This window comes from Kwoniella bestiolae, chromosome 6, assembly GCF_000512585.2.
Source record: "Kwoniella bestiolae CBS 10118 chromosome 6, complete sequence".
Lineage (NCBI taxonomy): Eukaryota > Fungi > Basidiomycota > Tremellomycetes > Tremellales > Cryptococcaceae > Kwoniella > Kwoniella bestiolae.
In genome coordinates this window covers 1,399,142-1,423,296 of record NC_089246.1, presented here as the reverse complement: position 1 = coordinate 1,423,296, position 24,155 = coordinate 1,399,142, and the positions used below count along the sequence as shown (strand labels likewise).

Genomic DNA, 24,155 nt, shown 5'->3' with positions numbered 1-24,155 from the left:
CAACTCGACAACACTATCGGAAACTTACACACCGCTTATTCACAATTCGAGAGATCCTCTTCCAATTTCCTCCTCTTCCTCTCGTTCTCCTCGTTCTCCACTAATCGTCTCTTACGTTCCTCCTCCGCCCTCCGCTTGTCTCGTTCGTCTTCCTCCTTCTTTTTCTTCTCCACATTCTTATCATGCTCCTCCAGTGCTTTGACAGCTTTGAATCGCTTTTGCAATCTAGCAAGCATCGGTACTACTTCCTCATGCAGCTCGTCTAGTTGCGGATACTTCCCTACCGTTTCCCTATCTCTCTCTATCTCCCCCATTCTCACGTCTTCTTCGTACTTGTTCGTCCACTCTTCAACCTCCAACTCCAGCTTCTCGCAATTCTTGACTTGAAGCTGTAACTGAGCGAGGTCAAACCGTTCCCTATCAGCTTTCATCTCATCAGATAATGCGGTATTCTTCTCTTCTAGTAATTCCATCTTTCCCTCATATCCCTCAATTTCCTTCTGGAGAGCTTCGATCTTGGACCTCTCCGACTGCAAGTCCAATTGACGATCTTTGTGACTTCGCTGATACTTGTTGATCTTTTCTTCGAGTTCACCGTTCTTGGATTTGACAGACTTCAGCTCAGTAGTCATACTTTCAAGTTCATCTTGCAGTTTCTTCCTTGCCTCCTTTTCGGACTTCAACGCATTCTCCAACTTCTCAATCCTTTCCTCCAAGTGACCGTTCTTTTCTTCTGCCTCCGTCCTAGCGTTACGCTCCTTCGTCATACTTGATTCCAACTCACCGACCCTCTCTTCAGCTTTCTCCTTATCTTGACGAATCCCCTCCAATATGAAGTCAGACACTTTGACAATCGGTTTAGGTCTTGGCTTAGCTTGACGTTTACCCTTGAGTTCTTGCGAGTAGCGTTGAACCTCTACTTTAAGTCTTGCATTTTCTTCGCGTAGAATCCGAACTTCCTCTTTGGCCAGATTGAAGTGGAATTCAGTATCATTTGTTTCAGTACGACGAAGAGCAGTGATCGAATTACCAGCTTGAGTGGGAGGAGCCAGACCTGATAAAGTACTTGAGGAGGTCGAACTCTCGCCAGGTTCAGATGGATTATCGTTAGTAGCGAAAGAAGTGTCAGTAGGAAAGGTCTGATCAGTGAATGCCGTAATTTGATTTGTCAATGAGGAAGGTCCATCAGTAGACGATGAGGTAGCATGAGAGGAAGATGATTGTCCTAGTAAAATCGATGGAAGTGAGTTGAACGGAGTATCAATAGATTGAGTGGAGTTCAAAGATTGAGGGGGATCGTGATCATCTTTTGGCTCGTTGCTGGAGTCGGACAAGTCGGGATGGGGATGGTATGTAAAGTTTCTTGCAGCTTTACCCTTCCCTTTGATATTACTCGAACCGTTCTTCTTAGCTCTGGCAGCACTTCGAGTATTGTGTGCTGGTTTACTCGAAGAGGAAGAGCCTTCGATGAGGAGTGCGGGGTTCACAGAAGGGAGACGCGAACATGGTAACGAGGAGTTGTCCATTTCCTAATACAGTACGCAATTTTCTTGTCAGCACTTGAATGATCTTTGAGCTGACGAGAGATGAATTGCGATTGTACGGGACACGATTGGACTCACTTCATCCGACTCCTCAGGAGATTTAGATTCCCATGGACCATCTTGTTCATATGCTCCTCCCACCTTAGCGTTTCCCTTTCCCTTTCCCTTTCTCTTTCCCTTTTCTTCTGGCTCTTCTTCTTCATTGTCAAAAGAGGATTCAACAGCGGCCGCAGGGTGATTATGACCGATAAAGGAGTCATCGTCAGAATAATCAGAATTGAGATCATCGAGATCAATATAACAATCACTTTTACTAACGGATCGCTCCCAGTCGATCTTCCAAAGGATCTTGCCAGAGGTGTGCGCTGGGTCGGCAGGCATAAAAGTGATCTGATGTCGGCAGCCGGATTTGTGCCACCGAGCAGCAGTCTTTGAACCGTGGAATTCACATAGGATGGAGAAGCCTGAACCAACTCTAGAAGACTTGTCTTTCCTACTATCGGGTACGTATTTAAACCCTTGTGATTTGACCAACTCATTCATCTTCTCACGTATATCGGTCATAGTCAATGGGGAGCGGAGTAGGTCATTGATGGCAGAGGGTTTTGGCATAGCACAGTCGGGAGTCGATGGAAGATGGGAGGACATAGTGTACTGTATGTCTGGTTGGTTAGTTTTGGCGAGGAAAGGAGAAATTGTATTGGTGATTCTCTGGGAAGAAGAAGGAAGGTACACGCGACAGTGAGGATTCGAGTGGGAGAGCGATAGGTATCGTTTCAGTGGTATCTTCTCAGAGCAGATACAGGGATAGAATAAATAGATGGGAAAGAAAGAGGAAGGAAAGACAGGAGAAGAGAAGAGGACGTAAAAGGATCAAGTACGGGTACAGTACAGTGTGGGTGAATGGTGCATTGTGCGTAGTGCGCACTGACCTTCATCCATCAAATGTGCATTGATCTCCGACGCTTGAGCCTGGGTGATGAAATGAGTATACTGCTATGATGACATTGCTTAACACCGATTGCATACACCATCATCAACTGCTCTCATAATACTAAATCGACCAGATCAATCTCCTCTTTCAATCACAGCAGGCCTCCCACTTGGCTCATGTCGGATAGGATCTCCCTCAGCTGAGCGGGCCAGTCCTGAAGCTCAGGTTCGTACTTCTTCTTCATCTCAGCACAACAGTCTTCAAATCTTCGTACATGCATTTGGGCTCTCTCCGAGCCGACATCTCCATAATATCCATCAGCAGCATCTTTCTGGTGACCGCGTAATGCGTTAAACTTGAACGTGTCCTCTAAACTGGCTTTGTTAGACCACATCATGAACCTGTGCAACGACTCGACCTCATCGATCGGCTCGTTGGAGTTGGAGATGTAGCTGAAGCATGAACGAACCGCATTGGCCAGCCAGCTCGTGATGGCATACGACTTGGACATGGAGGTGTCAATGCTGCTCACTTCTGTGTCGGTGCTTTCAGGTTGTTTCGTTTCCAACGGCATGCTGATAAGGTGACAAGGTTGAGTAAATCAATCTTGATCGGTGCGCTGTTTAGTGGAATGGAAAAATGAATCTTCGGTGGCGACAAAAGTGGATTGGCATGTTGAGTGTGATTCACCAATGCATCCTTTTTATATGCAACTCTGAACTGTATACCGTGGAAGTGATCGACACGCCGAGGTGTGGTGCTCATAGGATGTCCGAGCATGACGGGAAGGCTCATGCCATGTTTTGAGGTAGGTGCGGGCAGTAGATCTTTAACGCATTGGCCAACAGAGGTGCCAAGGTCAATTCATCAAGTAACATTACGATCCTCCTTCATACCTTATAAATATACGGACTGTACGGTTGAACAGGCAATAAAGATCACCTAGCCTGCGTTGGTTTCAGAAGGGGTCGAAGGCCATTCCTTCAATTCTACGGCGTATTTGTTTCTGATCCTCTCACAACAGTCATTATAAGCTTGTCGAACGACCGGTATGTCCTTGGATTTGGTTGTACGATCTAATTCACCTTGAGCAGTCAAGAAATTCTCCTTATCTTCCAAAGTTGTTCCCCCAGATGTGATGACGAAGTCGTGTAGCGAGCGGTCATGCTTTTTCTCGTAAAATAGCTCTTCCATCTTCTGATATCCCTGGGCAGATTCTGAATGACCTGTCAACGCGCTGACCGCACCAGCGAATAAGGAATTACAAGTAGCGTCCGTGCTGTCGTTGCGGGTCTGTTTCTCTGACATGTTGGTGTGGATGAAAGACATATAATTATAGAATGTCTTTTAGTGGCGATGGATGATATATAATCTTGCAAAGGGTTTAGGAGCAGAGGCGACTGGACCCAGGTATTTATGCACTTTAGGTGGAGATGACAAATGCTGGACGATCAAAGGATGTCCGAAGATGACGGGAAGGCCCAAACACAGGCTGCAGGGGAAAAGTCACGTGTGTGTAGTAAGTCATTTTACAGATACTGTATCCCAGTATTCATATGCATACATGGACTGATCAACCATCAAGATTAGTGGCAGAAAAGGCTCGGACCAGACTATCGGTCTGCGTCTGTGCGGTACCGCTACTTTGTATCCTATATTTCCGGTTGAGAGAAACGCACCAGTGTTCATAAGCGTGTCGAATGTCCGTTTGTGCTGACTGGGAAAGGTTGTAATCGACTGCGGCAATCAAGAGACCTCTACTACACTTATATTGATTAGCATCTTCCTGCGACAAACTCCCGATGGAGGATTCCACAATTTTGTCAAGCTTATAGTCAGAGGCTGGATGATCCATACAGTCAGCAGGCGATCGATGACTCCACGGCATCAGCTCACCTTGGCTCATAATGATGATGATGATGATAATAATAATTTTGACTTCTGCGGATGAGACAGAATGGGGGAATCGGAATGAGCTTTATATATGCATACACATATCCCAAAAACAAACAGCAGTGGCTAAAAACAAAAAGGATGACAAAGGACGTGTCATGCATACAAAGATACCTCAAAGGATGCTCGTAATACATCTGTTCCCTACTTGTGGTGATCGTATCAGATTGTAGCTCCCCATAAAAATGATGTACATTCCTTTTTTCCCAAATAGAGTCCCGATGCTGCTCACCAGCGCCGTATAATGGAAAGACCAGTTTGGATGAGATGTTGTCGACAGCTGGGCGCATATGGAAGTGACGACTGCAAGGACCGTTGAAAGGATAAGATGAATTATGAATTTGCCATGGTAGGCACACTGATGTAACTTGGTGATAAGATCTGGGCTCAATTGTGTGAGATTATCCAAGTTATGAGCTGCGTCCTGTGTACGATGGCATTGACATAAGGTGCATAACAAGTATCTTTTCATGCACAGCCTCGTCTGCCAATTGTCCGAAGCACATCATGAAAGGCGTCAACTTCTATAGTGATGTCGACAGCAGATTACAAAAAGGTATGGTGTCTTGAGGTCGCGTCTTGCTACCTTGCTATCTTGCGTCTTGCGATTCGTTCGTTCGTTCGATCGATCACCCCCCATCTCACGAGTACCTACATCTCCCCCTCAGTCCCCATCGGGCCGATACATCCCCTAGTTCTTTGGGCGATCTGCACCCAGGACTTGAAGGCAGGTCCATCCCAGTACCGTATATCTGGTACTCTTCATATACCCTTTCCGCGGACAGCCCCACCACCCCGCGTCAGTTGGGACCGAGGTCACCACCTATGGACCGGAGCTGGGTCGTCTTATTCATCCGGGTGCCACTCAGGTTTCGGTGGACCCAGGTCTAGGAAGAGTCCCTACTCCTACTCGTTCCAACCGTTAGAATATATGTGGCGCTGGGGGTAGGTGAATACAACATTGGCGGATTGAAGGGAAAAATGTCGCCGGAATAAGTTTGCGACTTGGAGTGAATGAAGGATCTCGCGCGTCAACTCAGTTCACCTTATGCTATTGTACGATGCATGGCGATGTTGGATTAGATGTGATATGCATGTGGAAATAATAGTGAACAACAATATTCATGGAAAGAGCAAATGTCCAAATGTCCAATATATACAGTAAGAAGGAGGGAAACTGAACAAAACAGAGTAAACATAATCTCGGAATCAGCGGAACGTCTCCATTCAACTTCTCTCTCCCGCTATACGCTGTTCGTCCCCAACTCAAATGGGCACTCCACATTGCTGATCTGCGTCGACATCTCCGGGCTGTTCACCAGACCGACGATGGACATCTTGAGTACCAGACGAAATTTGAGATCTACCATATCATAGGGATCAGCATGCCATGGCATATTTCCAAACACCCATACCCAACTTACCTGGTCTGGTTGTTCCCGTCCATTTGTGACCACAAGCTTGATACATGTCGTTCCCTGAAAGTACTTTAGCCTCAATATTGCCCTTACCTATCCAACAGACAAAAGTCTCGCACTCACAAGTTGTATCCGATGTATTCACCGCACTATACTCAAAATTGATAGGGAGCTGGACTGGTTGTTGATCCTTGTGATCCATATAGTGATTTCCCCAATCTCCCTTTGCTATAGCTTTGTTTGTAGTTTCGTCGTATAGAGTAGCTTGGAGAGATTTGAAGTGAATAGGGAGATAAGAGGCTGAACCGTCACCTGTGAGGTACGATGAATATCAATCAGCTGCTTTTCTTGGCTGGAGGAGCTGGATGACTGGAGGAGACGAAGTAGGATGGGGTGAAGCAGGCGGATCAGTCGAAGGAAGGGACGGATGTGGGGGTTGCGTGAGAGAGGAAGGGGGGATGAAGTACAAGATGAGATACAAGAGAGGATTTCCCATATCATAAAAGATAAGTCGGATGATGAGCAGGCTCAGACTCACCATATAGATTCAAATTTCCCGCAAAAGAGAAATTGGTAGGTACTCTATTGAACGATACCGTCGAATTATCCACCGTGAAAGGAGCGTCTTTGTAGAACTCAAAGTTCGGTACACGGGGTATAACGAAGAAGAGGGTTACACCAAGGCTGAAATGTCAACGATGGAAGAGTCAGTGTGAAGCTTAATCGCTAGGTAATCAAGAGAAGAACAGCTCACGCAGCTAGGAAAGCAAATATGATAAATACCAGTACCTTCCTTGTCAACCACTTGACTCCACATAATCCCCTCTGATCCCTTGTCCACTCTTTCCATGCTTTACTACGTTTATCTCCTCCCAATTCAGCTTGACCACGACGAGAAAGTTCGTGTAGTTCGGATTTCTGCCATCTATACTTTGCAGGATCAGTAAGTCATCCACGTGCTAAAGAACGGGGAAAGGTGATTATCGAATGATGTGCGAGAGGATGAACGATATATTACATGGAGAAAAGGTACCTAGCCACTCACTCTGGACCCAACATCGGCACCGAGACCATCTCCTCCCTACTCGCCGCACTCTTGTTGATATCTCCATATGCCGATGGGGCTATATGTGTGGAGACCGGTCGATACCTACATCCCACTTGTCGTTCAGATCTTTATACCTATGTCAGGTTGAAGTACAGTTGAACTCACATCGCGTCATCCATCATACCCATCCCCAGCGCTCCCCCACTTCTAACACTACCTTCCTTCTTCGCCCCATTCCTCTCACTCCATCTCGGTCCTACTCCGTCAAAATCTGCTCTAACGTCGAATGGCTCGTCGAGGTCTTCTCCCTCTTCGTAGTATAGAGAATTACGTGGTGGAGGGTTGTTATATGAGGATTGTCGATTGTGGGGTGGGTAGTTGGGTGGTGGGAAATCGTGGGATAGTCTTGATGACATGGTAATATGATCTCTAACAAAGAGGTTATGGGTATGTTTTGGTGATATATAATGAGTGAAGTGCAAGATTGAAGGGCGGGGGTTCGCGGATGATCTCGATCGAGGTAAGTCAAAATCTCAAGCTCCTTTGTTGATCCAAAGAAAGTGCTGGGCGGGTTTTGAAAGGTTTTCTTAGGATCGGTATGCTCTGATGGCGATCTCACTCTACTAGGTTTATGAACGTATATCAAGACGATAGTGTATTCGTGCGCGGGCTGCTCTCAATTCTCGATATGAACATGTGCACTGCACTCATCAACAATTTCTTTCCCATACCCACCAAAAGAACAGGTGGACGTATTTCACGTATTCACGCACGGGCCCCCACATTCAGCCTCATTCTGAAACACAGCCTCAGCACGTTTCACCTGGGTAACCAGGGTGCCACTTTTGTTATCCCCATTAGGATGGGATCGTAATCCCGTGATTCTAGCTGTGTAATTGCCAATTAGAGACTAGATTTGTAATCCGATATAAACAAGTCAACAAAACCTTTTAAGATGATTCCCTTTGCCTGTTGTATTCGACCATTTCAATTTCACTTTGTAATCTTTCCTTACAATCCTCATCCTTACCTTATCCTCTTCGAATAACAAACATCCTTACCCTCCTTAATTTGGTGGAGGTGGTCCACTCGTAAACACCCTTCGAAGAGTGAGTCAACATCCTCCACGGCCATCACCTACTCATGTCATGCGCTGACCATCTTTCGTCCTCACCTTCCCCGCCACACCTCCCATCGTATTCTCCACGAACCCATGATCGCTCCCGCCGATCAACTCATCACATCTTCATCTACCATGTCCCCTGTCACAGCTCAAGCTCACCTAACAACATGTCCGCGCCAAGCTACGAAGAGATGGAAGCGAAGAGGCAAGAGGTGAGTCTTCTCTTTCTCTCATTCCCAAGTAAAGTACGATCCACTGACTCCCACATCTCTTATCCAGATGATAGCCTCCTTCCGAGAGATCGCCAGCGCAATGACCCGCTGCGTCAAAGTAATCGAAGAGTACACCTCCCTCTCACCTTCAACCCTGCACAAACCCGACCTATCCATATTCCAAAATACCATCCTCCCCAATGGTCAGCTCGTCTCAGACCTCCTCAAGCAGAATACCCTCAGGGAGAAGGAGAGGAAGAAGAAAGAGAAGAAACCTAAAGATCCTAATGCTCCTAAACGACCTCCCAGCGCGTACATCTTCTTCCAGAATGAGATTAGAGATGAGATTAGGAACTCGAATCCTGGGATGTCGTATAAGGATATATTGGGGGTGATCAGTGCCAAGTGGAAGGATTTGAGTGATGCGCAGAAGAAGGTGAGTTGTATATCTCCACATATAACTGCAGAACCATTATACCTATCATAACGAGTATTCAGATGAAGCTGATTTGATATAATTCTTTCAGGTATATGAAGACGCGTACGCCAAGGCACAAGTAAATTTCGTAGAAGAAGAGAAGATCTACGCATCGACCAAACCTTCTGCCACCGGATCTGGAGAACCTCACTCGGCAGTTACCGACTCAGTCATTGATCCCACGTTGATCTCTGGAGGAGCGGGACATGAGTCAGACGATACTGATGATAGTGATGATTCCGAGTCTGACGAGTCGGTGAGTTGTTACTTCAAGCTGCTGTCTCTAACTCTGAGAATCATCACACCTGGTCGAGATACTATTCTTCCATTGCCTTGATCGTCAGCTCTCGCGCTCATATGATACAAGGGCTGACGCAAACGACCTTAGCCCGAGCCCATCGGCCTCTCCAAACCACTCACCACTGCCCCTCTCCCACTCCAAGTCAACCCATCAACCCTCCACGCAGCTACGACCGCCATCCCCCCTCCCGTAGATACTAAGAAGGACAAGAAGAGGAAGAACAAGGATGGGGAGCTGCATGTAGCTGCTACGGCCGAGACGGGCGACAAGAAGGTAAGTAAATCCAAGACCACATGACTAGGAGCAAGGGATGATCATGGTTTGCTGATCGTCTGTATTTGAATTAACAGAAGAAGAAAAAGAGCAAGGAGTAATGATGGCGATCGGATTTGAATACTTGGCGAGGGGGATCAGCAGATTTTGTGATCTATAACCTGGCATGTATAATATGAACATGTTTTTTGATCTACGCATGGACTTTACGAATGGACATCGACACCACGATACATATACACACTGATACATACATACATACTTTTGTTCTCGCACTAAAGATCAACGGGTAATATCGAACAAAGTATAGGAATCACTACAACTCTATTGGCCAATTCCAACTCTTCTTCCAGAGCTGTGATGCGGACCTTCTCGCTTTTAATGATCTGTGAGAGTAGTGATGATGGGGTGCATAGTGCATAGTATACTGAAACATCTTGACTTCGTGATACAACAATTTACAATTAAAAAGAGGTTTCTATTGACATATTGAGAAATAGGAACAGTCGGAAGTGAGACATCCTCCCTTTTATTTAATTTGTTGCCAGGCGTGACTCTAAATCAACAATGACTTCTACCTTTCTCAACGCTCTCCATCAACCTGCGTCTCTTCTCGCCCAACTTCCTCTCCTCATTATCCAACTGAATCTTTCTCTTCTTATCCTCCTGCTTCCTCTTCTCCTCAGCGGCCTTGCGTTTATTCTCCTCTCGTTCTCGCTCCCTACTCTCATTCTCCCTTCTCAACTTCATCTTCTCTTCCTCATCTTTCAACTTGTCCAGTTCATCTCTGGCTTTCAAAGCTTGAGATAAATCTTGCATCTTAGTATTAGCTTCGGTCAGAGAATTTCGTAGTTTGGCTTCAGTGTCTTTACATTGCTTGTGATTTACGTGCTTCGTAGTCTGATTGAGATCCAACTTCTCTTCGAGCTCTTTGATCTTTCTCTTGTGATTTGTATCTTCCTCGGTGAGTACTTGATTAGCTTTCTCTAATGTTTTGATATCGAGTTTAGCTTTCTCGTGAGCGATGAACAGATCATCGTAGTTTACTTGTAAATCCGCTTGATAAGTAGGCGTGGATATGAATTTCATGAGTGACTGAGAGACACCAGTGGCGGTTTTTGCAGTGCTGTTAGGTGAAGCTGAAACTCGACCCTGCGACGAAGAAGCTGGTACGGTAGATTTGAAGGTACTAGAGGATGGAATCGGAGGTGAGATCGGTTCCACAGATGGAGACGAGCCGCTAGAGGAAGAGAGGGAGCTCAAGGGATCTCTTCCAGCTGGGGAGGAGGTGGAAGGCTAATTTAACACCCAGATGGATTTTGATCAGCCTGGATGTCAAGCTTTACCCAAGGGAAGTGACCAACGCAAACTCACCTCTGCCTGATCTCTACTAATCTCAGTAGGATCCTTCCCACTCTGAGTATCTGAGGTTTGTTGAGGTGATCTATCCTGTAATGTTCAATAACGTCAGCTCGGATCAAACAACGAGAAGTGAGTGTTCAGTACTCGTACGTACCCAATACTTGAACTGACCCCTCGAGTCCTCATTCACCTCATCTTGCTTCTTCTTGTCCTCCTTTTCATGAAGTTTGGATGTACTCGAGCCACTGTCTTTCGTTGGTGGACTTTGAGTGTCTGAGATTCGTTTGGGTGGCACCTTCTGAGTAAATAGACAACGTCAGCTGACTATCTCTCAAGCGCAATACCATGGATTGTAGGGGTATGAAGGAATTTTCTCTTCTCACCCAGAATCCATTCCCATCCCAAGATCCATTCTCATCTTCACTATCAGTCTCAGACATAATCCCTCCTATCTTCTTCTCAGCTTTGACTTCATCGATTTTCTTGGTTCGATCCGCTGGGTAATCCCCCTTCTTCCCTTTAGGTCCATGATTATGTCCCTTCACCTCACCCGCAATGATCCACGGACCATCCCCGACCTTCTGGGATCTCTTCTTAGGCTTGAATGTTATAGCATGTTCGCAATGAGATTTCCAATAGCTGGTGAGGGAAGGTGAACCATAATGATCGCATCGAACGGTAAGGCACGGATCGGAGGTGCTAGGTCTCCCGCCATTGGGAGTGAGGTAGGTGTACTTGTTCGCGGCGAAGCGGTTTAATCGAAGGATGATCTCGTCTGGCTTGAGAAGGAGGAGTTCGTTGAGGTCCGATGTGGAGGGTGTGGGACAGGTGGGGGAGAGGGGTGTCATACTGCTGAGCAGGGTGAGAAGGGAGAGTTAGTGATGTGTAGCCTTTAGTAAGCTAATCTGATCTCACGTCAGCGTGGGGAATACGAACGGAATGATCGTCTTGCTGTAAATCTTGATGGAGAGGGATGTTACAGTATGTAAGTTGACTTACATAAGGCAGAGAGTCTGATCGAATACTGAGATTGAAACTGAGATTGTGAATGGGGATGAAAATGAGAAAGAAGAGGAGGAAGGGAAAGAAGAAGATGCATCGTGCTATCCTGTCATTCCATTTTACATTATGCACTTGCGCTCTTTGAATCATACTGTATACACGTATACACGTATACACGTATACACGTCAACCACCATCAACTAGCTAGCCCAGCTAGGGAATGTGTCCGTGCGTCAATCTTCATTCCACTTGTACAGAGTATATATATAACTTACAGTGTGTTCATCCTACCGTACTCGTGCACATACTCTTTTCGTCTATGCGGTGCAAGTATATTATACTCCTTAATACTCACTCATGCCAATCTAACCCCTTTCATCGGATACAGTGAATGTGTAACTTAGGTACAAAGGGACATGACTCACTCACCATCAGTTATTCCCAACCCCTTTTATCGATTCATGCGAATCACTCCTGATGGATCATCGCTTGTCCCGACAAAAGAGATATTACGATACTAGATCATGAGAGCAGCATAAATTATCATATATATATTCGAGCGAAATGAACTGCTTTTTCTTACCTCGAGAGTATTATCCTCAATTGGAAACTCATCAGTACATTCAAATAATATTTATCAGTGGCTTACAAAATGTTGAATAATTTACTATTCTCCCTTATACTCTCTGCATCTCTAGGTGAGTACGGATCCACCAGCTTGGCCTGCATATACATCCGAGCTGACGTGATTCTTTGATGGTTCTTAGCTGTCAAAGCGACACCATTGTACAAAAGAGACGCTGGTCCGCTCTTTGGTCCATCAGGTCTGCCCTCACCAGATGACTTGCAACAGCGTGAGTACGCCTCTGCTCTCCTCTAGCTGTGAAAGATAATCACTCATACCTTTCCTATCCTAGATCATCGAGACTGCGCACACGTAGCAACAGTGATGACCCTCACAGACAGAGCGCCAGAATAAGTCAAGTCCTTGCTCACCTTCGAGGGGGACTACAACTCTGTCCAAGAAGTGACGGCGACATGCTGGACATTGCCCGTTGACAAGGAAGGGAAGGTGCCGGAGGTGAGGAAGCCGAGGATAAGAGTTGAGGACGTCAAACATAGGAATGATTCGAAGACTGATATTTGGTATGTCCATCATTCTCCTTCATGATCATCCTCCTTTATCAGTCAATGATTTCCCCTAATTGTCGATCCATGCAGGTGGCCAGGAGCACTATACCAAGCACCAATCCACGAAGGCATCGCGGTCGATCCGGAGGGTCAGGGTGGTATGCCCTCCCTCGGACCAGGAGAAGCCATGACAATGGTGACAGGCAAACGAGCCGAGGGGAGGGACCCGAAGGATTTGGAAGATTTCTGCCGCATGGTCCTAAAAGTTGATGATAGTCCTATGATCCTCCATACCAAGTCTGAAGGGACTGCGACCCTGTGGGGTAAACATGCTTACGCAATTACGAAGGCTGTGGAGGAATCTCCAGGGAACAGAATGGTCAATCTGATTAATACGGATGGGAAGAGGGAACATTTGATGGCGGAGGTGGTATTCCCTGATACGCTGGCGTTGGTAAATTGGGTGGGGTATCCTTCGTTCGTAAATGAGAGAGCACCGTAGATGGATTGTATGTTATGCATGGGTTCGTTTTTGGAACTTTATCGTCAAGGATGACCGACATGCAGTACATTGAATATCTGACAGTTGAAGTTTAGTACATGTCATGCATATCTCATGGTGTGGTCTGTGCGTTGGCATACTGTATCCTGTATATTAAATATTGTCCAGTCTATCTCCCCTGCGGATCACTTCCTTTCATGTTGACCTTTTTCGTTGCTTGATTACTGATATGATTTGACTAATCGTTTGAAGGGATGATCAACACATGATCTCATCGATATCAACACAGTACATCCCTTTGTCTCAACCCTCCTGATAAGGATGGATCATCCCAATCACTCGGCCCTTGCAGTATCAAAAGAGGACAAAGCCAATCAATGGGATGCGCCAGGTGGATGAATATCGGTAACCTGTCATTCCAACGAGTAGACATAGGATATATACCTACTGATATCAAGAGTAATCACCAAACTAAACTCACAGATTGTTATATTAGTATCACCTTGTCTTTGAACACATTGATCATGTTTACAGCAAATCTGCTTACTGCCCTTGTACTGTGTGTGGGTGCAGGTGAGTGTTCTTGACTTAAAGTATGAGTATCTGAATCCCGAGCTGACGTGATTCCTCCCTTCCATTCCCCATCAGTTATCAACGCCTCTCCCCTTGCCAAGAGAGATGCAGGTCCATTATTTGGTTCTTCGGGATTACCTTCCTACCAGGATATAGTGCCTCGTGGGTTGGATACAACCTGACAAGCGTATGAATGTATGAATGCGATGAATGAGCTGATCCGATGTACTGTACTGTAATCAGATCATCGAGATTCCGCATACGTCGTGACGGTCATGACCTTGACGTACATTGCGCCAGAGTACGTCGAGTCATTGATCTCCTTTGAAGGTGATGGGGACTACAGCTCTATCGAAGAAGTCACAGCGACGAGCTGGACCCTCCCTGGCAACGGTACTGGCACCGGACCCGAAATGAGGAAGACCAAGATTCGAAGAGAAGATGTGAGCCTTAGGAATGATACCAAAAGTGATATTTGGTGAGTTCAGACTCTAAACCCTGAAAGAGGTATGGGAGAGATCATGGAGTTATTATCGTAGGTGGGGAGGAGCGTTGTATCAAGCGCCCATCAAGGAGGGTACGGTGGTTGATCCGGAGGGGCAGGGAGGTATGCCCTCCCTCTACCCGACGGAGGCAATGACCATCCTGACAGGTAAGAAAGCCGAGATGGACCAACCCACGGCTCTCCATACATTCTGGGCGAGGGTGTCGGACCAAAACCCCAAGGAGAGTCCCGTGATGTTAGCTACCAAGAAAGAGGGGTGCAACATCTTATCAAATGATTCCATGTTCGGTATCATCGACATCTCCGAGGCACTTTCTCCGTTCGGTAATGGTACTGTGTGAGTTCTTCTTCACTTTATTTCAGATCAGACAATTGAGAAGCACTGAGTGCTAATGCGAGATTATAATGGTTACTTGGGATTGGTCAGCCTCACGTTGCTGGATTTGTTTGGCAAGGAGCTACGGATCTCATCTGAGCAAGCGGTGTTGGAGTATGATCATATAGCATACTGGCCTGACAAACCGTCATTCAAGGATGTGAGAGCACCATAGATTAGATGGAAAGATGTATCGATCCTGCATGGAGTGAGATCTACTCCACATAGCTTTGGTCTGTCGATTGATATGCATTATATATGTAAGCCGAGTTGGGAATTGTGTCATGTAGCGTGTCGGGGTGTAGCTTCCACGGGTGACTTGCAAGAAAAATCTGGCGCGATTAAATGAATGATCGATTCATGATAACTGTAAACATGAGAGTAAATAAATTACGTGTACCCTTGCATTCCTCTCGATTGATGCTGTTGGGCTGTTCTTTTCTCAAGTCTAACTTGCACGATGTCACAAGAAGATAGATCAAACACGCCTGCAGTAGATCCTTTATCATTTGCCTCCTGATAGATATCCAACTTGATTGATTGACGCATTATGCAGTCATCCCTCGACCATCAATGGAGGACATCAAGGGAATAAGCTATAAGTTGCTTAAATATCGGAAAGAGATGGGTCATGTTATTACAAAATGTACAGTAGAGTACAGTATTAATACATCCAAGATGAGTTGAAACCCAAAGTACCGTTCAACATTGTTCATGATATCAACCGTCTCACAAACATCTTGTCATGTTTGTGAACCATCTACTCGCTGGCCTAGTCGTACTGTGTATGACCGTAGGTGAGCATTTCAGAAAGTACAGCAATCACACTCAAGTGCTAGATTACTTCTGTTGACTGAGCTGACGAGAGACCGATCAATCAGCCATCAACGCCTCGCCCCTCATTCAACCCAAGGTGGAACGGGACTTCTCAGCCCCACCTCCATTGTTCGGTTCCTCCAGATTACCCCAGGTAGATGATATCCAGCAGCGCAAGTATCAGCATCAGTCTTACTTACACTCTACAGTACACCATAAACAATACACTGTACTGTACATGTGACCTACAAAGCTAATATCTGTATCTGTAGACCATCGTGATTCCGCGTACGTCTCTACCGTCATGGCGTTGACGGCCCATTCACCTGAATATGTTAAATCCCTATTCGATCCCATCTCCGACGACGAGGTGTATGTGACGTACTGGACATTGGATGACCCACCTGTCCCTTCGAAAATAAATATCTACCGTTGGGATCAGAGTACTCGGAATAACTCAAAGGGTTATATTTGTTATGTACCGCTACGTTGCTGGATCGATCTGACAGGTCTGTAGGTGGCCAGGAGCATTGTACCAGGCGCCGATCATCACTGGGATAGTGCATGATCCGGAAGGTCAGGGGGGTATGCCCAACATGTTTCCTATGGATGCTATGAAACTTCTTACAGGGAAGAAAGGTGAAATGAAAGAATTCAAGAATATCGACGAGTTGTGGGAGACAGTCCATCATGTCAATGATAGTCCGATGGTATTGATCTCCAAGCCTGAAGACTGCGCCATATTGACTGCTAATATTTGGTATGCTATTTTAAAGGCTGAAGGCGCTTTGACGTCAAACGGAGATGATCGAATGTGAGTTGTAATTTCATTTTGCAATACATCACGATCAGGCATACTGACGTCAAATCCAGCGTTCACATGGTCAATACATACAACGAAAGATCCACCATCTCTTTGAAAGATCTGTACCGTGATACCTATTATGTAGCGTATTGGATTGACTTCCCGTCATTCAGAGATGTGGGAGCACCATAGGTGATCATAGTAGTATGCATGTATCATGACTTCTTCTTCATCTTCTCTGGTACAGGTAGCAGCTCGCCGTTCTCCGGGGAAAGTACTCCGACAGGGTTCATCTGAGTGATGATGGCTTGATTGGCGGGGTTGTTGAGCATGAGGTTTCGTATGCATAGCAAAGCGTGTTCTCGGAGGTCTAGTTGGGAACTGATCAGCATTCGTCTGAAGATTGACATTCTTGGCAAATGAGGGGGGACGACTTACAAGGATTATTCTCATCGATCTCCGTCATGCCCAATATCAACTGTATTCCCTCACATTCTCTCACTTGGTCTCCTACTGAAGTATCTTCGAACGTGAGGACGCCAAGTAACTGTACGATGTTCCTCTTGAGATTTGAGAATGGTTTGAGCTCTTCCGGTATTGGCGTTATACTCGCATTAGTAGATTGTATACGAGGATTGATTCGAGGGAAGAACGTATCCAGGGAGCGTAGTAGATCTACCCGGACATCATATCAGATCTGAAGCTTGTATACGAAAGAGGTGCGTAACATACCGATAGAAGGTTTGACCACCCCCTCGCCCTCTTCACTACTCTTCATGACCCCAATCATATCTTCGTCTCCCCTCGATCCCTCTTGTGCAAACGTCTGAGAATCCTTTCGAGCCTGCACGGACAACCCGATCGCACTCAATCCCTCACAGACCAGTATCAATCCCTCAAACACTTTGGGCAAACGCGGATCGTCCTGTCCCGAATTTATGCCGATCGTGGTATATCTCGCCAGATTATGGAACAGAGGGATGAGGAATAGATGCGGGCTTGGCGATGGAGGGGAAGAGGGGGATGAAGATAAGTGCGAATCAAGGATTTTGAGGAGGATAGTCTGAGAGGGTGTTATAATTTCTGATGATGTTCCTAGGAGGTTGAATAGCTGGGGATGGAGGGAGAGGTCGATGAGGGAGTTGAATATTGATGCGCTGACAGAGGAGGGATTAGCACTTCCCTCCTTCGAGTCATACCTGATGATTGCGTTCTGTCGCTGCTTCTTGTCGTTGCGATATCTCTACCGCACGACGAGTTATGACTGAGATGTTTTCAAGAGACAACTGAAATCAATGGGTTACTCACCCTAGCTCAAAAAGACCGTCATGCACTTCTACCCACTCGTCCATCCGGTTGAGAATCTTTGATAACCACCTTATACCAGGTTCAGACAATAACGATTGTCTGTAGTAGAGGAAAGATACGTCAGTAACATTCCTTGTGACATGATAGGTCGAAGGGACCACTCACAATCTAGCTTCGCTACCATTCACTGTATTGTTCAGCAGATGTAGTGTCGCGTGAATCGTTTTCGTATCTCGTGAATCGAGTAGACGTCTGTGACGGCAGAAAGTCTTAGCATATCTGAACGATGAGGTCAATCAAGATTACACCTACATTATCACATCGTGCTCCCTCTCTCCTGATAGATACACCCTAAGGTATCTCTCCGCCAGGCGGTCTGCACCTGTTTCAGCCGAAGATGGAGAGACGAGATTGCATAGTAGTTGAGTGAGCACCGATTGGAGGGTAAAGACTGATAAGACGGGTCAGTATACAGCTGAAATGATCGAAACATGAAATAGGTGGTACTCACATTGTTCATTTTCTATCCTCACAAAGGTAGTAATGTGAAATATCAACTTTCGTATCGCTCCCTCATGTTGTCTAAACGCATCATCAGCTCATATCATCCACGCAGACACAATCCGGTTGATATCTCCCACTCACTCCGCTCTGTCCTGAAATGGCTGTAATCCAGCTACCAAATTCCTCTCCAATTTACCCAATGCAAGTCCAAGCTGGATCCGTGAATCTTCCGATGCCCATCCTTTCTTCTCGTTATCCGCAGCTTGAGAGGGGTCGAAAGACTCTGCTAATCCCTCCCACAGTGTCGAAAAAGCTTCGAATATCGTCTCGTCGTCGTCTATATCCACCAGCTCTTCTCTGCACCTTGTAGAGTTAGTCAATATGGCTTAGACCCATGCGAGAGACAGACCTACCTCTCATCTAGATTATGTGCGATATACCTCGCTACTTCTTCTGCTTCTTTCGCTATATCCAGGCAAGCTTCATCAGACTGTAAGATGACTTGTGCTCCTTGTGATAGTGCTGATGCTAGATTTTTCATGATGATATGATGTATGCATAGAAGAGGAACCAGAAACAAACAAATCTTTAGTGCTTATAAACGTTTGTGAGTATGGTGGGGCTCCCACTTCGATCATTCGGAAAAATAACCAAATAACAGCCAGCGTACGGTGTGTGGTGCATAACTGCAGTTAGATAAAGCCCATCCAATCTTCACTTCTCTTCCTTATCTTACTCTCTCTTATCATACCAGGACGTATCAGTCCCATCACAAAGTCACCTGTGTATACTCGCCCAACCATCGCCAACATGTCGATGGGTCCACCCCCACCCCCTTCGCCCACAGCCAATCGGTACGCCTACAAGCCCTCTTCAGTTGACAATCGCGCTCCCTCACCTTCACCCATGAGCAATACCAACTCTGGTACTTCGCTCGTACCCCCCAAGAGACCCGTGGTGACGCTCGGAGTATGTGCGATGGATGTGAAAGCGCGAAGCAAAGCCATGAGGGAGATCTTGACTAGGTTGGTGGATATTGAACGAGGTGGAGTGGACGTCAAGATATTTGGGGATGTGGTTATTCTCGAGGAGGGTGAGTAGACCTCAGCTGGATCAATCGGACCTCCGTAGTATACAGCTGATCCCTTACGCATCTCGTAGACATATCACACTGGCCCCCTGTCGACGTCCTCATCTCATTCTTCTCCACCGACTTCCCCTTACCCAAAGCCATCTCCTACACCCAACTCCCGAACCGAACACCGCCCATCTCCATCAACTCACTCTCGATGCAATCGCTCTTATGGGATAGACGACTAGTCCTGGCGATCCTAGATCATATTGGTGTGCCCACCCCCTCCCGAGCGGAAGTTTCAAGAGATGGTGGGCCCAGAATACCCAGGGTACTCCGTAGGAAAGTGAGAAGAGACCTGGGATTGGTCTTGCCCGGTCCCAAAGCGAAGGACGAGGACGAATGGGGAGAAGTGGTCGTCCCTGATAGATGGAAGAATAAAGCTAAGAAGGAGCAGGTACCTCGGGGGCGGGAGGTCATACTGAGAGAAGACGGTGATGCTATTATCATCGATGGGAAGGTTATTGAGAAGCCGTTTGTGGAGAAGCCGGTGGATGGGGAAAACCATAATGTCTATATCTACCACAGGGGTGGTGGAGGGCGGAGATTGTTCAGGAAGGTGAGTGATCCTTCTCAAAGCTGTAGATGAAGTTGTTGATGTGATCTGTTCTATAGGTCGGCAACAAATCCAGTGAATACGATCCCAATTTGTATCATCCCAGAACTATCGGATCGTACATCTACGAAGAGTTCATCAATGTGGATAATGGTGAGTGGACTCTCTATCTCCTTCTCAAATGTCACGTGTCGAATTTCACTCTACTTCACTACATAAACAAGTAATCTTCATGCTGAGTATGATGACACCGCTGTAGCCGAAGATATCAAAGTCTACACGGTAGGCTCCAAATTCTACCACGCCGAGACCCGTAAATCACCCGTCGTAGATGGTTTGGTTCGACGAAATGCAGATGGTAAAGAAACCAGATTCATCACTCCGTTGTCCGAGGACGAAGGTCTATATGCCAAGGACGTCGTCGAGGCTTTCGGTCAGAGAGTCTGCGGATTTGACTTGCTCAGGTGTGAGGGTGGTTCGAGGAGTATGGTGATTGATGTGAATGGGTGGAGTTTTGTCAAAGGAAATCAGGTGGGTGAGCTCATCTATCACAATACAGTATGAGCTAATGTTCTGTGTCATGTAGGCATACTATGGTGAGATTCAAAGTCCAAGTACAAACCGTTAAGTCATGTAGTACTGATCCCAAGAGGCTGGTAGACAAAGCCGCCGAGATCCTCTCCGGAGTATGTCAACTCGCGAGAGAACGAAAGGTCCAATCTGGTCTACCGCCCGTCATAGCCGATGCTGAAGCGGGTAGCGGATCCACCACTTCGACTCTGCGGGCGACAGTCACCATATTCCGTCACGCCGATAGAACACCCAAGATGAAGCTCAAGGTGGGTACATTCTACTCTCTCACGAAGTCATATTCACTGACTTCACAAACAGTTTTCCTTCCCCGCACACGAGCAATGGTCCAAACCGTTCTTACGTCTCCTCCGAGGCCATCGCGAAGAGATCATCCTAAGAGATACTCGTCAGCTCCAATACATCTTAGCTGCTGCTGAAGAATCGGCTCAGACTCCCGGTGTCACTTCGGAGGTGTTGACTAAATTGAGCCAGATCCAAGAAGCGCTGGGTAAGAAAATGTCATTGCCTGGTACGAAGGCTCAACTTAAACCCAGTTTCGCCAAGAAGAAGGGTGACAAGGACAAAGAGAAGAAGGAGAAAAAGGAGAAGAAGGGGTCGGATGAGGAAGATGAGCTGACAGAGACAGAGGGAAAGAAGAAGGTACATGATTGGTTGAGGAGGGGAAGCTCATCTGGACCACACGAGAATCCGAATGCGAATATCAAAGATACTGAAAATGAGAGTCTGTCGACTATCACTGAAAGTACAGATACGACGATCAACGGAGGAGCGGACTGTCAACAACCACCTCAGACTCCCGAGCTGAATGGGCAACCCCTCGGAGATGATGAGATACCCGAGGGACTTGAGAAGATGCAGCTTGTTATCAAGTGGGGTGGCGAGAGCACACATTCTAGTAGATATCAGTCGAGAGATCTGGGTGATGCTTTCAAGAAGGTGAGCTGGAAGTTGCCGAGCGCGGATAAGAAGATAAGCTGACGTATAATATAGGATATCATGATTATGAGTATGTCCACTTTCATATCTGTCACGTGTATCAAGCTGACTCTAAGCAGACAAGGACGTACTGAACAACGTCAAGGTCTATACCTCTTCTGAAAGACGAGTCATTGTGAGTTTCTTCCCTCTTTATGTGAGTACATGTCTTGCTGATTCGATGAATCCAACTAGAACACCGCTCAAATCTTCGCCAATGCGCTACTCGGCCTCGAAGGTGGCTCATCTTCCCACTCATCAACCATCGCAGGAGGCAGGAACCCACCGGAACCATGTCCTCAGATCAGCCATTTGATTCAACGAAGAGATTTGCTGGATGATAATAATGCGGGCAAGGAGAAGATGACAGAGGCGAAGAAGAAGCTCAAGGTGGGTTGGTTGTTTTACTGAAAGGAATTTGAGCTGATGGTAGTATCACGATGTAGATCCTCTTGCGAACCGGTGAAACTGAAAAACGACCTGATCTAGCTTGGCCTAAGTCATTCAAGAAAGAACCGGTTGAGGTTGTGAAGGTATGCGCATACACCTTATGGCATTGAGGCTAGGGCTGATAGTCTACTCCATGGTACAGGATGTGATTGAACAACTCACCGAACTTCGCTCAATCATGAGACGGAACTACGAGAATGGCAATGTCGAGAAGATCCCCCAACAGAGATGGTGTTCAGGCGATTCACCTTGGCTGTTTAGGGAAAGGTGGGAAAAGATATTTGAAGATTGGGTTGGAGTGAAGCAGGAGAAGTTTGACCCTTCAAGGGTGAGCTAGATATTGCACATTCGTGATCAGCCAGCTCACGTATTGCCGCGTAGGTATCGGAACTGTATGACAGTGTAAGCTTCCTTCTGATTTTTACACTCAGAGTCTAAGCTTATCCCTTCTACCACAATTTACGTAGATCAAATACGACAGTCTGCACAACCGAACCTTCCTCTTCGCAGTGTTCGATCCGGAGGGTAAAGGGCACGTGTTCAAATCAGGAGTGGAGAACCAAGATCGACGTGAGTTTGTTACACTTCAGCTAACTCTTACGCGTTACGGCACATGCCGTAGCTGATAATCGGACTTGTCATAGGGCTGCACGATCTATATGGCCGAGCCAAAGCTCTTTTCGACCTGGTCGCTCCTCAGGAATACGGATTTGACGCCGAAGCGAAGGAGGAAATTGGAGTTCTGACTAGTTTACCACTCTTGAGGAAGGTCTGGGAAGATCTGGATGAAGCGAAGACTACTGGGAAGAGTTTGGCTTGTTTCTACTTCACGTGAGTTCTCTTACCTTGGCTTACGCAATGACCGAAAGACCTTAACCAGATGAGGTCTATTCTGATACCTTGCATGTCCTATAGCAAAGAATCCCACATCACCACCTTCGTTCACCTCCTCCTAGCTTCCGGTCTACCATTCACAAACGTTCGTATCCCCGAGCTAGACTACTGCTCACACTGTACTATCGAACTATGGGAGAAGAGCTCTGGAAATGCATCGACAAGGGGTCAGAAGGATTTCTCGATTAGATTGAGTATAAGTGAGGGGGCTCATTCGCCTGCGGTGCTGGATAGTAATGTCGATGCGGTGAGTTATTGTCTTTCTTTTCGCTTCACATCTTCATATCCTCATATTCCTAGGATCACACCCTCTGTACCCATCGGATTATTCCTATCGTGTTTTGTTCTGTCCTCCGCCCATCTCAAAATCATTGTACTTTTGGTACCCCTTCCATTCATGATTCGTGTTCCGACGGATGTTCCCCGTTTCTCCCCGTCTTTGGACCAAGCTAATATATTTCTGTCCATCCGCAGAGACACAGTCTAACCGTCCAACCACGTAAAAAGCTATCCTCGCATATAGACTATGACCTCGCCCGACAATGTTTCTCCAAACACTTCGATAAGGGATTATCATTCTCTACTACTCCATTAGAGGTCAGTTCACTCCACCTTTCCACCCTGATTGAGCTGACAGAGTATGGTATGCAGGGAGATGAAGTGTACTTGAAAAAAGCTGTACAAGACGAAAGCGTCTTGCCGTTATCGTCATTACATTCCAGAGGAGAGGAAACACCTAGGATGATTAGTAGTGCGAGTTCCGACAGGAGTCATCCGGGCGCTTCGGATGGGGGATGGTAGGTTTGTTCAGGGAAGGGGCGAGGTGTTGTAGGGTCCAAAGGATGATAAGGAGGGGGTGGTGATGGGTTCGTCATTGTTTGTTGAGAGTATAAATTATATCTAGATTAATTTTTTTACATGCAGTGTTGGAAGGATCACTCAAGCAAACAATAGGAGACAGAATGATGAACTATAAATGGGGAAAATGGGGATTAAGGTCATAAAGAGATAGCCTTCATTACGTAACAGGGAAACACTCGGCCCCCCTATTACCCAATTGAATGTTGCATTGCTAGTCTGATGACGCAGGTTGAGTTTGCAGGAAAACGTTCGTCAGCTTGTCATTTGCACAGAACTGTCATGTCAATCATTTATAATCCGATAGTCTTTACAACCAGCTAAGTAGATTCCGCTCCTTCTCGACATTCAGGCAAGGGTATCTCACTTGACCGATCTTCCAAAGAAACAAGTCGAACGACGGAAGAACAAGCTTTGTTACCTGGAATCAATTGGGGTATTTGCCATCGGCCATACCATTCGCTTTTGCTATCTCGGCGGGCCCATTCCTCTCGCACTCGATTACACCTCTACTCCTATTGACCTCAA

The 24,155-nt window shown here is 46.4% G+C and overlaps 11 protein-coding genes across 11 annotated transcripts; 5 read left to right on the top strand and 6 right to left on the bottom strand.

The window, feature by feature from the left end:
• Positions 1-35: 35 nt before the first annotated feature.
• Positions 36-2,192, bottom strand: I302_107727 (uncharacterized protein; the record flags this gene model as incomplete). The annotated part of the gene is made up of 2 exons (XM_019193144.1): positions 36-1,529; positions 1,623-2,192. 2 exons carry the CDS (start codon positions 2,190-2,192, stop codon positions 36-38), a joined length of 2,064 nt encoding a protein of 687 aa, XP_019044621.1.
• A 437-nt stretch (positions 2,193-2,629) lies between these two features.
• I302_107726 (uncharacterized protein) lies at positions 2,630-3,052 on the bottom strand (the record flags this gene model as incomplete). The annotated part of the gene is made up of 1 exon (XM_019193145.1): positions 2,630-3,052. The coding sequence occupies one exon, from the start codon at positions 3,050-3,052 to the stop codon at positions 2,630-2,632; it is 423 nt and encodes a 140-aa protein (XP_019044622.1).
• A 368-nt stretch (positions 3,053-3,420) lies between these two features.
• I302_107725 (uncharacterized protein) lies at positions 3,421-3,786 on the bottom strand (the record flags this gene model as incomplete). The annotated part of the gene is made up of 1 exon (XM_019193146.1): positions 3,421-3,786. The coding sequence occupies one exon, from the start codon at positions 3,784-3,786 to the stop codon at positions 3,421-3,423; it is 366 nt and encodes a 121-aa protein (XP_019044623.1).
• Positions 3,787-5,675: 1,889 nt separating this feature from the next.
• I302_107724 (uncharacterized protein) lies at positions 5,676-7,313 on the bottom strand (the record flags this gene model as incomplete). The annotated part of the gene is made up of 7 exons (XM_019193147.1): positions 5,676-5,794; positions 5,856-5,909; positions 5,973-6,161; positions 6,388-6,533; positions 6,604-6,774; positions 6,895-6,999; positions 7,063-7,313. 7 exons carry the CDS (start codon positions 7,311-7,313, stop codon positions 5,676-5,678), a joined length of 1,035 nt encoding a protein of 344 aa, XP_019044624.1.
• Positions 7,314-8,187: 874 nt separating this feature from the next.
• Positions 8,188-9,385, top strand: I302_107723 (uncharacterized protein; the record flags this gene model as incomplete). Its single annotated transcript, XM_019193148.2, has 5 exons — positions 8,188-8,232; positions 8,300-8,668; positions 8,760-8,966; positions 9,099-9,284; positions 9,362-9,385. 5 exons carry the CDS (start codon positions 8,188-8,190, stop codon positions 9,383-9,385), a joined length of 831 nt encoding a protein of 276 aa, XP_019044625.2.
• A 460-nt stretch (positions 9,386-9,845) lies between these two features.
• Positions 9,846-11,494, bottom strand: I302_107722 (uncharacterized protein; the record flags this gene model as incomplete). Its single annotated transcript, XM_019193149.1, has 4 exons — positions 9,846-10,580; positions 10,659-10,733; positions 10,801-10,944; positions 11,030-11,494. The coding sequence occupies 4 exons, from the start codon at positions 11,492-11,494 to the stop codon at positions 9,846-9,848; spliced, it is 1,419 nt and encodes a 472-aa protein (XP_019044626.1).
• An 806-nt stretch (positions 11,495-12,300) lies between these two features.
• I302_107721 (uncharacterized protein) lies at positions 12,301-13,281 on the top strand (the record flags this gene model as incomplete). Its single annotated transcript, XM_065870522.1, has 5 exons — positions 12,301-12,346; positions 12,416-12,502; positions 12,566-12,585; positions 12,634-12,794; positions 12,870-13,281. 5 exons carry the CDS (start codon positions 12,301-12,303, stop codon positions 13,279-13,281), a joined length of 726 nt encoding a protein of 241 aa, XP_065726594.1.
• Positions 13,282-13,805: 524 nt separating this feature from the next.
• Positions 13,806-14,910, top strand: I302_107720 (uncharacterized protein; the record flags this gene model as incomplete). Its single annotated transcript, XM_019193151.1, has 5 exons — positions 13,806-13,854; positions 13,930-14,016; positions 14,098-14,332; positions 14,394-14,696; positions 14,787-14,910. 5 exons carry the CDS (start codon positions 13,806-13,808, stop codon positions 14,908-14,910), a joined length of 798 nt encoding a protein of 265 aa, XP_019044628.1.
• A 945-nt stretch (positions 14,911-15,855) lies between these two features.
• I302_107719 (uncharacterized protein) lies at positions 15,856-16,548 on the top strand (the record flags this gene model as incomplete). The annotated part of the gene is made up of 3 exons (XM_019193152.1): positions 15,856-15,923; positions 16,069-16,365; positions 16,425-16,548. The coding sequence occupies 3 exons, from the start codon at positions 15,856-15,858 to the stop codon at positions 16,546-16,548; spliced, it is 489 nt and encodes a 162-aa protein (XP_019044629.1).
• Positions 16,549-16,571: 23 nt separating this feature from the next.
• I302_107718 (uncharacterized protein) lies at positions 16,572-18,709 on the bottom strand (the record flags this gene model as incomplete). The annotated part of the gene is made up of 9 exons (XM_019193153.1): positions 16,572-16,726; positions 16,795-17,031; positions 17,089-17,513; positions 17,665-17,763; positions 17,830-17,916; positions 17,977-18,115; positions 18,176-18,246; positions 18,310-18,525; positions 18,582-18,709. 9 exons carry the CDS (start codon positions 18,707-18,709, stop codon positions 16,572-16,574), a joined length of 1,557 nt encoding a protein of 518 aa, XP_019044630.1.
• Positions 18,710-18,978: 269 nt separating this feature from the next.
• Positions 18,979-23,570, top strand: I302_107717 (uncharacterized protein; the record flags this gene model as incomplete). The annotated part of the gene is made up of 18 exons (XM_065870521.1): positions 18,979-19,261; positions 19,330-19,859; positions 19,916-20,009; positions 20,116-20,387; positions 20,443-20,452; positions 20,517-20,695; positions 20,748-21,386; positions 21,441-21,456; positions 21,506-21,561; positions 21,621-21,815; positions 21,872-21,958; positions 22,018-22,203; positions 22,257-22,277; positions 22,343-22,445; positions 22,520-22,706; positions 22,791-23,016; positions 23,244-23,366; positions 23,421-23,570. 18 exons carry the CDS (start codon positions 18,979-18,981, stop codon positions 23,568-23,570), a joined length of 3,357 nt encoding a protein of 1,118 aa, XP_065726593.1.
• Positions 23,571-24,155: the final 585 nt, after the last annotated feature.